The sequence below is a fragment of the Cinclus cinclus genome, chromosome 13 (assembly GCF_963662255.1).
Source record: "Cinclus cinclus chromosome 13, bCinCin1.1, whole genome shotgun sequence".
NCBI lineage: Eukaryota > Metazoa > Chordata > Aves > Passeriformes > Cinclidae > Cinclus > Cinclus cinclus.
In genome coordinates this window covers 18880151-18892218 of record NC_085058.1, presented here as the reverse complement: position 1 = coordinate 18892218, position 12068 = coordinate 18880151, and the positions used below count along the sequence as shown (strand labels likewise).

At 42.9% G+C, this 12068-nt stretch overlaps 1 protein-coding gene across 2 annotated transcripts in view; it reads right to left on the bottom strand.

Moving 5' to 3' along the window:
- Positions 1-244: 244 nt before the first annotated feature.
- Positions 245-12068, bottom strand: part of ALDH1A3 (aldehyde dehydrogenase 1 family member A3) — a 30947-nt gene continuing 19123 nt past the window's right edge. For both annotated transcript variants that reach the window (XM_062501206.1, XM_062501207.1), the window contains 6 exons: positions 10593-10695; positions 9452-9636; positions 4670-4834; positions 2986-3143; positions 1645-1719; positions 245-317 (listed from right to left, as the gene is read on the bottom strand). In XM_062501206.1, coding sequence (XP_062357190.1) covers positions 245-317; positions 1645-1719; positions 2986-3143; positions 4670-4834; positions 9452-9636; positions 10593-10695 — 759 coding nt within the window. The remainder of the gene's footprint in view (positions 318-1644; positions 1720-2985; positions 3144-4669; positions 4835-9451; positions 9637-10592; positions 10696-12068) is intronic.

The following is a 12068-nucleotide window of genomic DNA, read 5'->3' as shown; positions in this document are numbered from 1 at the left end:
CGTTTGAGTCACAGGGAGCAGGCAGGTGCACAGCCAGGGACTTGTAGAGTACAAGTGTGTACTGCCAGTAGGGTCAGTGAATCAGTTTTTGAAGAGCCAGTTGACAAAATGGAGTCCAGTAGATTCAGTGTTTCTAGAGGAATAAAGACAGGTGTTGCCATTTTCCTTCCCTCCCCTCCCCCTTGTTCTGAACACGTCCCCCATGTATCACATTCAGAGTGTCAGTATTTTAGGCCCCCTATTTTCATGGACTCTTCTGGGAGAGTTTAATGGTGACTGTTTTCACTTCGGTGTATTCTGCCAAAGCATATTCCCCACTGCAAAAGAAAAGAGGAGGAAAGGGACAAACAGTTGTTGAATGTTAATGTCTATTTCCCTGAGAGAAGAGTTGTATACATGTGCATTTTTGACATCAGGTCATTAAAACTAGATCTGAAAAATTTACACCGGCTATCCCACCACTTCTAATAACCACCAAGTACATGCACATAAGTACATACAATTACACTCTGTTGTGGAAGAAACACAGACTGCTATTGTCACTGTAACACACAAGATTACACTTGTGACTCTGCCTAGTGCAAACTAACTTCTGCTGTGAGAAGCCGTACAAGAGATAGCCATGTGCACACCATTATTGGTGCTTAGACAGCAGTTAAAGGAATTCTTTTTTCACCAAAAGAAAGCTTCTATCTACAGGATACCATGTCATCAGGAAGGCACAGTTGCTGCAGAAATGCATACTGATGAGAGAGCCTTGGTTGGTGATAACTGGCTCTGTTCCCATGCCTTTCCCATGGGAAACCTCTGACATCCTTCAATTAGCCAGGCAGTCAGGCAAACCAAACCATAAGGTCTCAATATATATCTATGTCCCATCTGAGGATTCGTTTATTTGCTGTGCTTAGCAAATGAGGCACCTGAATGTCTCAGAGCAGCAGATGTACCAGAACAGTTACTGGAAATGGTTTCTGGGATTAAATCTGGCTTGTGAAAGAAAAGGTGTGTTAGATTCCTCTGAGGAATCTGCTAAATAATCTAAGAAAACCTGTTTCCAAGACAAAAATTAAGATTTAATACAATGTCTCAGCTCCGTGTCTAACTCATGGGCTGACCTTGGTTTAAAAATTTCAGCTTTAGACTAAACTATTAAGAGCTGACATGTCTGGTAGCCCCACTGTAACAGGTCAGGCTGGCAAGAGGGACAGAGGGTTCTTCTGTAATTTAGCAGCAAGCTTGGAAGGTGGGATGTAGAATGATTTGGGAGATCATGCCCTCCCACCTGAACAAGGAGCAATGATACAGCAGCCAAGAGAGGCACAGATACCACCATGGAAATATTGGGGTGGATACCAGTGTGCCCAGCCATGATGCCATACTTCTCCCTTCATCTAAAAATCTAACCAGTATGGAAAATGCTTCCAAGTGGACTTGACTGAACTGGAGCTATTAAAAGCTTATAAAGCAGATGAAGGTGCTCCTAAAAGAGTGCTTTACATCCACGCTCTACTGGCTTAGCACCTCCCTGTGGAGCATGCTGCAAGCCTGATTAAACTTTAAAAGCAAATTCAACAGTGTTTTCACAGTCACAAATGTTACTGCATTCACCACCCACACAGAAACAAAATATTGAGCAAAACTTACAGTTCTCTGCCATTGCCTGACATTTTAAAGCCACCAAAAGGAGCCTGAGCATAGAGCGCATTGTAACAGTTGATCCTACAATAAAAACATCAATTTTAAAAAGACAATTCAATACCAAGGAAAAGCAAGATGATGACAACAGCAACAATACAATAAAAGGCTGAAATCTCTCAGCTTTCTCTTTCATACAATTCAGTCACTTGAGAAATCAGATTTTTGCAATAAAATCTTTTGCTGCAGAAACAGAAAACATCTGAGTAGTTCTCAGTCTGACCTACATCTCACTTCATATCCTCTAATGGCAAAGACATTCATGCTTGAGTTGGAATTTATGCCATGTTCAGTCATGATTAAAATAAATAATCCAAACTATATCCTAACTTATTAAGCACGTTCTGAAATGAACATAGTTACTCAGAAATCTGTCTAAATGCTCACAATGAGGCCCCAGCATCCCTTGCCAGGTATAGAAAGCCTTTGGACTGTATCAGACAATTGTGTCACAGTAAAATAAAAGCACTAGGTCCATTTCTATAGATACTTGGTAGAAAAAGCTGATGCAGACATTACCCTAGCATCTCAGTAAGATTAAATGACTGAAGGTCATACAGCACAGGTATGGCTTGTGCTGTAGGTGTGCACCTCCATGTGTGCTCGAGCACATGTATCCTTCAAAGCCCAACATCCCATCTTTATGTAACTATTTGAGGCTGATTCTTCTGGTGCCAACTCTTGAAATTAATCCTCTGCTTCAGAATCAGACACCAGATCAACTTCCTGTATTGAGTGGGAAAAAAAAATCAGGATTCCATCTTTAAAACCATTCTAATATAAAATAAGAAATTTTGTAAGCAAAAATAGTTGCTTTTTTTGTGACAGTGGTGTGTTGCCATCTACTGTCCATACTGGTTTGTGCAGCCATCCGGTGCGGGCTAAAGATCATGAGAATTGCTTTTTGCTACATACAGGGTTTTGAAAGGCATCACTCCGGTGGAACTTACAACAACCCCGACAAAGAAATACCTCGACCGAAGGAAAAACCAGTCAATTCCTCGACATGCTGTCTGGGCCTCACCACCCTGTTTTGAGGATGGGTGTTGCTTCTGAGCAGAGCATCAAGACTTCGGCAGGCTACCAGTACATCTTACCTCCAGCATTTAGAGAATCACAGACACTCTGAGTTGGGAGGGACCCACAAGGATCATGAAGTTCAACTCTTAAATGAACGGCACGTATGGGGATGGAGCCCACAACTTTATTATTTTCTAAACGTGACTGCAAATTCCTCTCACCTCCCAGGAAACAAAGTCCCAGCCCACTCTTTGTCCCTAGCCTGCTCACCAGACTGTTCCTGACTGCAGAGCTGAAGCCAGGGTTAAGGCTCTGTCCAGGTTCTTGGTGAACACCGCAGCTGTGAGTCCGTACTCGGTGCTGTTGGCTCTTCTTATAACCTCTTCTGTACTCTTGAACTTCATAATTGGCTGAACTGGCCCAAAAATCTGCACATATCAATTAAACTTTAGTACAGGAAAGCATCTGCTAATGGTGGTAATTTTGAAGTAATCAGAATCAGATGCTTTGTTTGGGTAATATTTAAAATCTTGTATCTTGGCCTTCTAGGGGTCACTGATAGAATGTCTTAAAAACTATTAATTAAACTTCAAAGGAAGCATTGCGATGTGCTGTAGTAGTTAAGTAGTTAATAAATGTTAAGATCCAGCAAGTAATGGATCATCTGAAACAATCAAAATAAGCAGAGTTAGATCTGGACAGGTTACAAATGATTCATCCTTACACCATTTACAACCCTCCTTTTGAACTCTGAAGCTGAGTGTACTCAAGTAACAAATTAATTTATTTCAAGGACTGCAAGTTTTCTTCTGTGGTATTAACCCTGATTTTGTCACTGTATGCATTTTATTTGCATGCAGTGCATTAGCCATGCCTGTGTTTGACCACAAACTTGGCTTCCCAGGTTGCCAGTAGAGGCAACAGCCATACAGAAGGCTTCCCAAATTTTGGGATGGAGTCTCTCATTAGGTACAGTATCAAAGGTAGAATCCTTTCTTGGTCTGCAGGTTCTCACAGCACAATAAAGCACACTAAATGTGAGATACAGACTCATTTTTAAGCTCATACAAGGGTTTCTAAATGTCTTTGTTTTGGAGTATCCAGGCTCTCATTTGGAGCCTCAATCCTAGGCAAAGGATGAATGTGCCAATGAATGGAACTGGATAAGCTTTGTGAATCATGGCTTGGGATTTGGAGACAGTTCATTAAGGAAAGGTCTGTCATGGGATTTTCAGCTCTTTTTCTCTCTATTTTTAGCATGTAACTGATGCCCTGACTGACTGATATCTTTCCCAGGCTCCTTAGAGATTCTGTGGCAGATCTGAGACATTTAAACATCTTGCCAGGAGTGAACATCAAGCAGCTCCATAAAAAGCACTAAGCTAAACTATAAACTACAAATGCCAGTTAGACTTTGGCAACTACTTATTTTCCATTAGGGAACATGATGAAAAGTAGATTAACTTCTATTTCAAAGGAATATCACAGGATCTAATCACATGCAGCTTGTTCAACATTTCTGCATATGAATAATGAAAGCCAGAGTATTAGATCTGCACTTTGCTGGCTTTGACCACATTTTCATATAGGAAAGACATAGTCAGTCTCAGGAGATTTTGCCATGAGAATGGAATTTGGGTTTGTTTCAGATGCTAAGGCTGCTTCAGAGAACTTCAGTGGCTGTTCCTTTGCTCCTTACCAGCACCAGGTCCCCGAGTTCTTTTCCTACCTTTCCGCAATAAAACAACCCCTTCTTTACAAAATAGTGGAGCAAGAACACACATTACACTGAGCACTGTCACTAGCATTAAACAGGGTAAATAACTGCTCCAGCTTACCACAGCAGCAGTTATTTTTACTCAGTTACTTATATTTAAGGATCCAGACAGAACCCTCTCCATCACTACTATTCCTGTTTCTGAAGCAGCATTTTCCTAGGTGATTTGTACTGTACCTCTTCTTTGGCAATTCTCATGTTGTCAGTGACCTCTGAAAACACCGTGGGTTTTATAAACAAGCCTCTGTCTTCAATGGCAAGACCTCCACACTCCAGCTTAGCCCCTTCTTTCTTCCCGCTTTCTATCAGCTCCAAGATTTTATCAAACTGTTTTTGGTCAATCTGTCAGACACAAAAGGAAAAGAAACAAACAGCAGCACCTTCATTATCATGGTTCCAGAGAGGAGTAATGGAATATGGCCAGGGGCATGTTTGCAGGGTACTGTCAAACTGGGTCCGTTTACAACTCGGTTTAGGATGTGGCAGGCAGTGAGCAGGGAGAAAGACAGGACATGGACATAGTTCTGAGCCACAGAAAACAGAAGGTGAAGTGACATGTGACAGTTTAATCTGATCTAATAGTCTGTTGTTACATGGAGGGGTCTCCCCATTTTCCCTTCCTCCCTGTCCTGGTTATGTGCTCCTGCAGCTCACCTCACTTGAGCCCTGGGACCCTAGAGACTGGTATAAGCTTGTACTTTTTTTTTTTTTTTCCTCTGCACTGGGAGCCGTATCCTCACTTTTAACTACCTTTTCTAATTCCTCCTCCTAAATATAGAATTATCTCAACTAGTGAGTGCTGTCAGCCTTTAACCAGGGAATCGCTGTAGGAATAAGAAAAGGCCAGTCCAGTGACAGGAGCCTGAAGCTGCACCAGGGCTTAGAGGACACATGTACTCAACAAGCACAGTGTGTCCTATGCTGGGAAGAGATGCAGAAGCCCACAGCACTTCCAATCACTGCTGAGCCTTCTTCCCTGCTCCACATGCAGCCGTGGGCTGCAGAACTGGAGGTTTCAAAGAAACAGACCTGGCCTCCTGATATGATGTGGAATTAAGTGATGAAACCCTTTATGACAGGACACCAGAAATGGTAAGAGACTTATAGAGATGTTTTTAAAAAGAAAATCTCAACAAAAAGCTCAACAAATTTATTGAGGTGATTAAAGAAAAGATTCTAGCCACTGGTACAAGGTGTCCTGGAAGCCTAGGGGAGGGGGAGAATTCTGATTGCCAGGTATCTCCAGATGCTTGTTCTGGCTCAATCACCCTCCCTAGGCATCTGGTTTCATTTCAGCAGGGCCCATTGCCAGTTGGGACTGTTTACACAGAGTGTTTTACACTTGACTCCTCCAGATTACAGACTATATCCTGTCCCTAGTTAATCCTGGCCACACACAATCCAAGTTTTTATACTTTTAGACAAATATCAAAGCTGCAGGAGGGTGTCCTTGGGATACTTCTGGTACACAGTGGAAATAGAACACATCTCCAGGCAAACAGATGTGTCCGTAGCACATGCACTGTGGGTAGCATGTGCTTGTGTTCTGTCATGTGTTAAGGTGCTACCTAAGGACACACTTAATTCATACTACTGCCTGAGGAAATGTGTGCCCTCCTGTAATATACAGTGTCACACTGAGTTTGGCAGGTGTCATACACATTGTTTATTTGTCTGGTTGCTTAGTTGCCAAGTGTAAATAATTCAAAAATATCTGCAAGTGCTTTCCATCCTGGCATGTCTGTGATCCAGACCAATCCAGTCAATCCACTTCACATCACAGAAAACAAAACAAGGATATTTATACAGCTGTAACTTGTTGCAAGGCAAACTACAGTTAGATGAGAAGACACTGGGGAAAGAAAACATTTGTAAAAATGACATGCAAGGGTGGAACTGTTTGTCATTGTAACTAGAGCTTGCAAGGCTTGTTTAAATTCTGTCCCCTACTCCACTATTATTTATGGTTCAAGCATTGAATTCTATTAAAAACATATGAGCTGGTAAAACAAATTCTACTATTTGTTCATCTAATTCAATAGAGAAGGGAACTTCTAAGGATCACTGCAATACTGAAAATCTGGGAACCCCCAAATCTTCATCTCTTGCTTCCTTTCAGTCAAGGCCACAAGGAGAATTTTTCCCAAGTGCAAACCTAGTGTTTGTAATCCTACAAAACAGCCCACAACTGGATCCAACAGGCTGTTTGACACAACCCTTTCTACTTAAATGTTTTATTTTCACACTTTAATCCTAAAGTGCATGTCTACAGTATAAGAAAAATATTCACTGTCTTATAAATCAAATTATATGCCTTGGGCTCAATAATTATTGGCTAACAAGTGCCACAATTAGTACTTGTTTTATTTCTGCATACTAGGTCTTGCAGTCCACAAATCCCAGTATCTGGGGTACTAAAAAAACAAAACTAGTCTAGTCTTGTTCTAATCTAATCCCTGTTTTGGTGCCCCAGGATGTCAGTCTCATCTAATAGTTTGCTGTTCACAGTTGTATAATGCACTGGTTAACCAGTCTGCCATCTGTGCAGATTTATTTTATTGCTTCCTGTGATACAGTTCCCAGGAATCCAAAGTTTAAAACTGCCCTTGGTCTGCATTTGAGGTTGGCACCCTGCTCAAACAGTCCTGATCACCCCTCAGGTTTCTTGTGGTGTCCTTTGAATTCCAGCCAGTCAGCACTGCCAGACACATGTGAGTTTTGGAGAAGTCTCATCAGAAGCATGCCTCATTTCTGTCTAATTTTAATGCTGTTTAAAGTTGACCTAATTTTAATCAGAGCAATACAGTTTATATCAGCATAACCCAATACTGCAGCTGACACAGTCTTTTTCCCACTGCCATGCCATGAGCATCTATGCCAGTGAACAGTAATCCTCATCAGGGGACTGACCTGAGTAAAACCTTTCTCCCTCACTTCCAAAAAGGCAGGGTTAGACCTGAATCAGCCAGTTCCCAAATCTAGTGCAGTGCAATGTAGGAACAGACAACTGCACGTGGTACCACTTCTACAGGACTAGCATGCATCAACTTCAAGTTCTTGTGGAACAGGACTGTCATCACCTACAGCTGATTAAGAACCAAAGAGATCATGAGCTACAACCACTGTCAGCCTCAAAGTTGGCTTCAACCCCTTCCCCCTGTTAGCTTCTAAGCAAGTGACCATCCCAAAATGGGATCTGTGCAGCATTATTGCAATGCTGTTGTATATGTTCACCCTGACTTACACCAAAGAATGAAAGCAACAGGCTGGATCTGAAGCATCTGATGGGGAGAGATGAAGACAAACCATTTTTCCTGGTGATTCTTCCCCTATCCATCAGTTCAAGACCAGAAAACCCTCATAGCCAAGCAAGTTACTTCAGGAACAGGGCAGGGAAATTTATCTGGAAGCTTCACATTAGAAGAGTAACTTGTGGACAGGTTTGAATCTTTGCTACTTTTGGAGGTATTTTCAAGTCCTTGTGACACTGCATCATTTGTCTCCTCTGCTTCAGTTTCTGTATGTGCCCACAACATAGCTGCAGAGGAAGTGGTTGTTCCTTTGAACTGGCAACCACATAAAAGCTTTGGGATTTACAGTTTCATCCCACTCCCTCAACACCTTCCCATCCTGGCCTTGACAGTTGCATACACAGAAATTCAGGTGTGTGTGGGTGTGCTCTCTCCTACAAGTATACCAGGTAAGCCAGAGCAAGAAAAATGGACAGATGGGCCATAGGTAAAATCTGACCAGACACTGCTATTCTAACTTGCTACCCTTGTTACCTTTAATTACAGGTCAGTATGTAAAAAGTTTCCCTCAAGCCAGAACAGTGATCCCAGAGGATGGAGATGTGCCATAGTGCACCCTGGAAATGCTCTGGGAATACTGATGAAGTTAAACAAGCAGCCCAGTTCAACATACTCCAACCACTGCAGGGTGTTTCACCCTTTTAAACTCACAACTGAATGGATTCAGGAGCTGTTCCTATGAAATCAATGTTTGAGGGTCAGCTCATCTCTGCTGGAGCAAGTCTCAGCATGGGATTTTTTTCCTCAGAGTCCCGAGCAGTTTGAAATCTCTAGGCAAGTTACAGGGCTAGATGCAGCCTCAGAATGAGCAGGGGATGTACATCATCTTATTTCCCATGCAGGCGGGCAAGTAATGGGGCTTTACCATGCATGAATCATGTACAGATTCAGATCCAAATAAGGAGAGGCAGATGTCCTCAGAGCCACCCCTTGTCTGAGGGATCCTACACAGACAGCATCAAGGAAGAAAAGCCCACAGTGCAGTACTGAGAAGAGGCCTTGGCTATAGGTTTCTGGGAACCTTGCTTTATTTTTGGTACTAAACAGTGGGCCTGTTAGAAGATCTGACCTAAGGATCATCTTCCCCCAGAGCTCTCCATCCCAACTCAGATTGCCTCAAAAGGAAAAACTAAGAGGAAGGCTCTGGAAGTATTGAGGAGGCTGGTTCTGACAGCAGTTTGGCATGTTTCTTCCTTCTAATTCAGCTGAAACTTCTCCAAAGGATCAGAAAGGCAGCAGAGGAGGAGAGGGAAAGTGAGGACTCAGGAGTCTCTGGGCTCTAACTACTTGTCATCACCCACACAGCCAAGGAGCTGAATAGTCATTTAGCTGCACTCTTCTGCACAGAGCAATGGCTCACTGAAACATGCTTTGTGTTACTGCACCAGGGAGACAGCCCCTTCCATAAAGCTGGATAAGAACCGAATTAAATACATTTGTGTTTTTTAGAAAAATTACAACATAACATTTCAACAGTTGTGATTAATTGATATTTAAAATAGAGAGGAAAAAATAAAGCCACGATACATTACTCACCCCTCGGCACTTCTGCTGGGACCACATCCGTAAGGATAATATTTACGCAAGGAGAATTATACAAAACCACAACCAAAAACCAAACAACAACTGCTCTCAGACACACAGTTACCTGGGGCCCTTGTTCTGTTCTGGCATCAAAGGGGTCTCCAACCAGTCTCTTCTTGGCAAACTCCACGCTGCGCTTGACAAACTCAGGGTAGATCTGCTCCTCCACGAAGACACGGGAGGCAGCAGTGCAGCACTGCCCCTGGTTGAAGAACACGCCTTGGTGGGCACATTCCACTGCCAAGTCCACTGTGAGATGACCCAGGAGGGAAAAGTGTTACCACATGCACAGTTCCAGCATTCCAGGGTTTCCAGACTTGCTGTTTTCCTTTCTCTTTGGAAAACCGCCTTAAAAAATGCTGACAATGGTCCACACCCATGGAAGGCACTCACAGGGCCTCACTGCCCCCAAACCAGATCTTTCATTGTATCCACCTCCCTTCCTGCCTTTTGTCTTGAGGTCTAGTCGGCAGTAGTTCCTGATACTTTCTTGCACAAGGACTCACTGAAGGCAGTGACCAGTTTTTCTTGCTGTGGAAATTCTTGATACCATGCATTGGTTCATAAAGACAAGTTTCAATTGTGATTGTTCAGAAAGCAGCATGCCAGCTTTGGCCAGCTCCTTGCAATGCTTTCTATTAGCAGCTGGCTAAATACCCGATTTTTCAACCTGTGCTGTGCAGGACTGGAGAGGATTTTCCTGAAGCCAGATAGGATTTCCCAACCATTTTGGTTGGTCACAGGTTACATATACCTCCTAGTACTACTGAGTCATGTAACAAAATTGCAATGAAACACACAAAATGAGCCCTGCAGACTATCAGGATAAAGCTGAAGGCTGGATTAGATCAGGGCCTACAAATTTCCCTGTCACAGGAATGCCTGCAGAGGGGCTGCTTTACAGAAAACTGCTTTCCCCAGTGCTTAGCTCAGGCTCTGCAGCACTGCCAACAAAGAGAAAGCACACAAGTCCAACATTTAATTGCAGCCATCCCCAGGGAAGGCAATATGGACCATGGGAGCAATCCCCATGCTGGGGAAGAGCTCCAGGAAGGCAGAACTATATCCTGCCCTTGGACATAGGTTTCCTCCAACCTTTGGGGTGGAAACACCAGCCCTGTTAGCTGCCAGAGGATAGCAGAGACACACAAACCCCACCACCCTCAATTCTCTTACAGCAAACACACCCAGCAGCCCATACTCACAGTCTGCATCTGCACACACAATGCAGGGGTTTTTCCCTCCCAGCTCTAACGTCACCCTTTTGAGGTTGCTTTTAGAAGCAGCTTCTTTGATCAGTTTTCCAACCTGTATCAGTGAGACACAAAGAGGACATGAGTGGTTTCTCCTAAAATTCTCAAGTGCAATTCCAACAAGGGTAGAAGAGGCTAGATGGCAGCTGAAGCAGGTGGGGATCAAAGAGAGCATTCTGAAATGGTTTGGTTTGAGTTTCCTACTGCTGTGATGTGTTGGGTCAAAACCAGCCCCAGAATTAAGGATTGGTTTAGGCAGGTCTGAAGGGACAGGCTATGCGGAAGAACTACATCTGTATCCTGAAGGGAAGGATTTACTCTGCTTCCAGAATTTAGTAAACTAATTTTGTTAGAAATAGTATGAATTAAAACTATTTGGGACCTTTAATTGTTAGGGCAGGTTAATTTCTTAAGAGTGATATAATATGAGCAAATTCAAATATTACAACTGTCTTCTTGTATTTTACCTTTGCAAATGGAAACCTTACCTTTATTTCTAACTACACTTACCCTGGAATAAAACTGTGAGGAAGGAAAGCATGGGGCAGCTGGCTGGCAATTACAGGTCTGCATTTCTCATGGCTTGCCCTTGTTATTCAAGCATGACTCCTGAACTTAGGAGAGATCATCTCTAGTCACTTAGAGCTTATGCCTAGAGACAGCAGAAATAAGTGATGCATCCTAGCTTTGCAAGAGGCATCACTGCAGGCTGGCTGGCCAAAAAGGAGCAAGTTAATAACCTAAGAGAAGAGATCTATATTGGAAAATTCTCGTGGAGTTTAAGATCAGCATTTCCAAGCTGGCACTGAGCCCAAGCTGGGACTTAATAACTAAGTCAAAATATATTTTGAATAGCTTCACTTCCTGGCTCAGAAACAGTAGCATTGTGCTGCAAATGCTGCAGAGATGCAGCTGAACTCACAGATGGGTGGAGGGGGAAGAAAATGCTTCTAAATTACACATGCATTAGCAAAGAACCTGTCTCCTTTGGTGTTTCCTGCACACCCATGGATTAGGAGACAAGCACAGTGTCTACAGGAGTTTTTTGCCTACAGGCTCCAACAGCTGAGGCTTTCCTTCTGCCACTAATCCACTGGATACTCCTTTTTCATTAAAAACCCAAACAGATCCATGTGGGCTGGATGAGTCTATAAGCTCTATTGTTTTCACGCAGCTAATGTCTCGTCTGGGCTAAAAGTTTCTGATCTAGGATTTGGAGAGAAGCATGTAATTGAGTAAACTCCAAGATTAGACCAACTATCAAGAATGTAAAATCTCACTGTGAACTTTTACTTTATTGTGTTCTGTTTGTACCCATGATCTCTGCACAGAAACAGAAGCTTAGCACACCTTTTCCTAAGGGATAAGTACAGGATGTACACAAAGCCACTAGATGGTAGTGTTGGTAAATGCTGCAGCTTTTAAGTG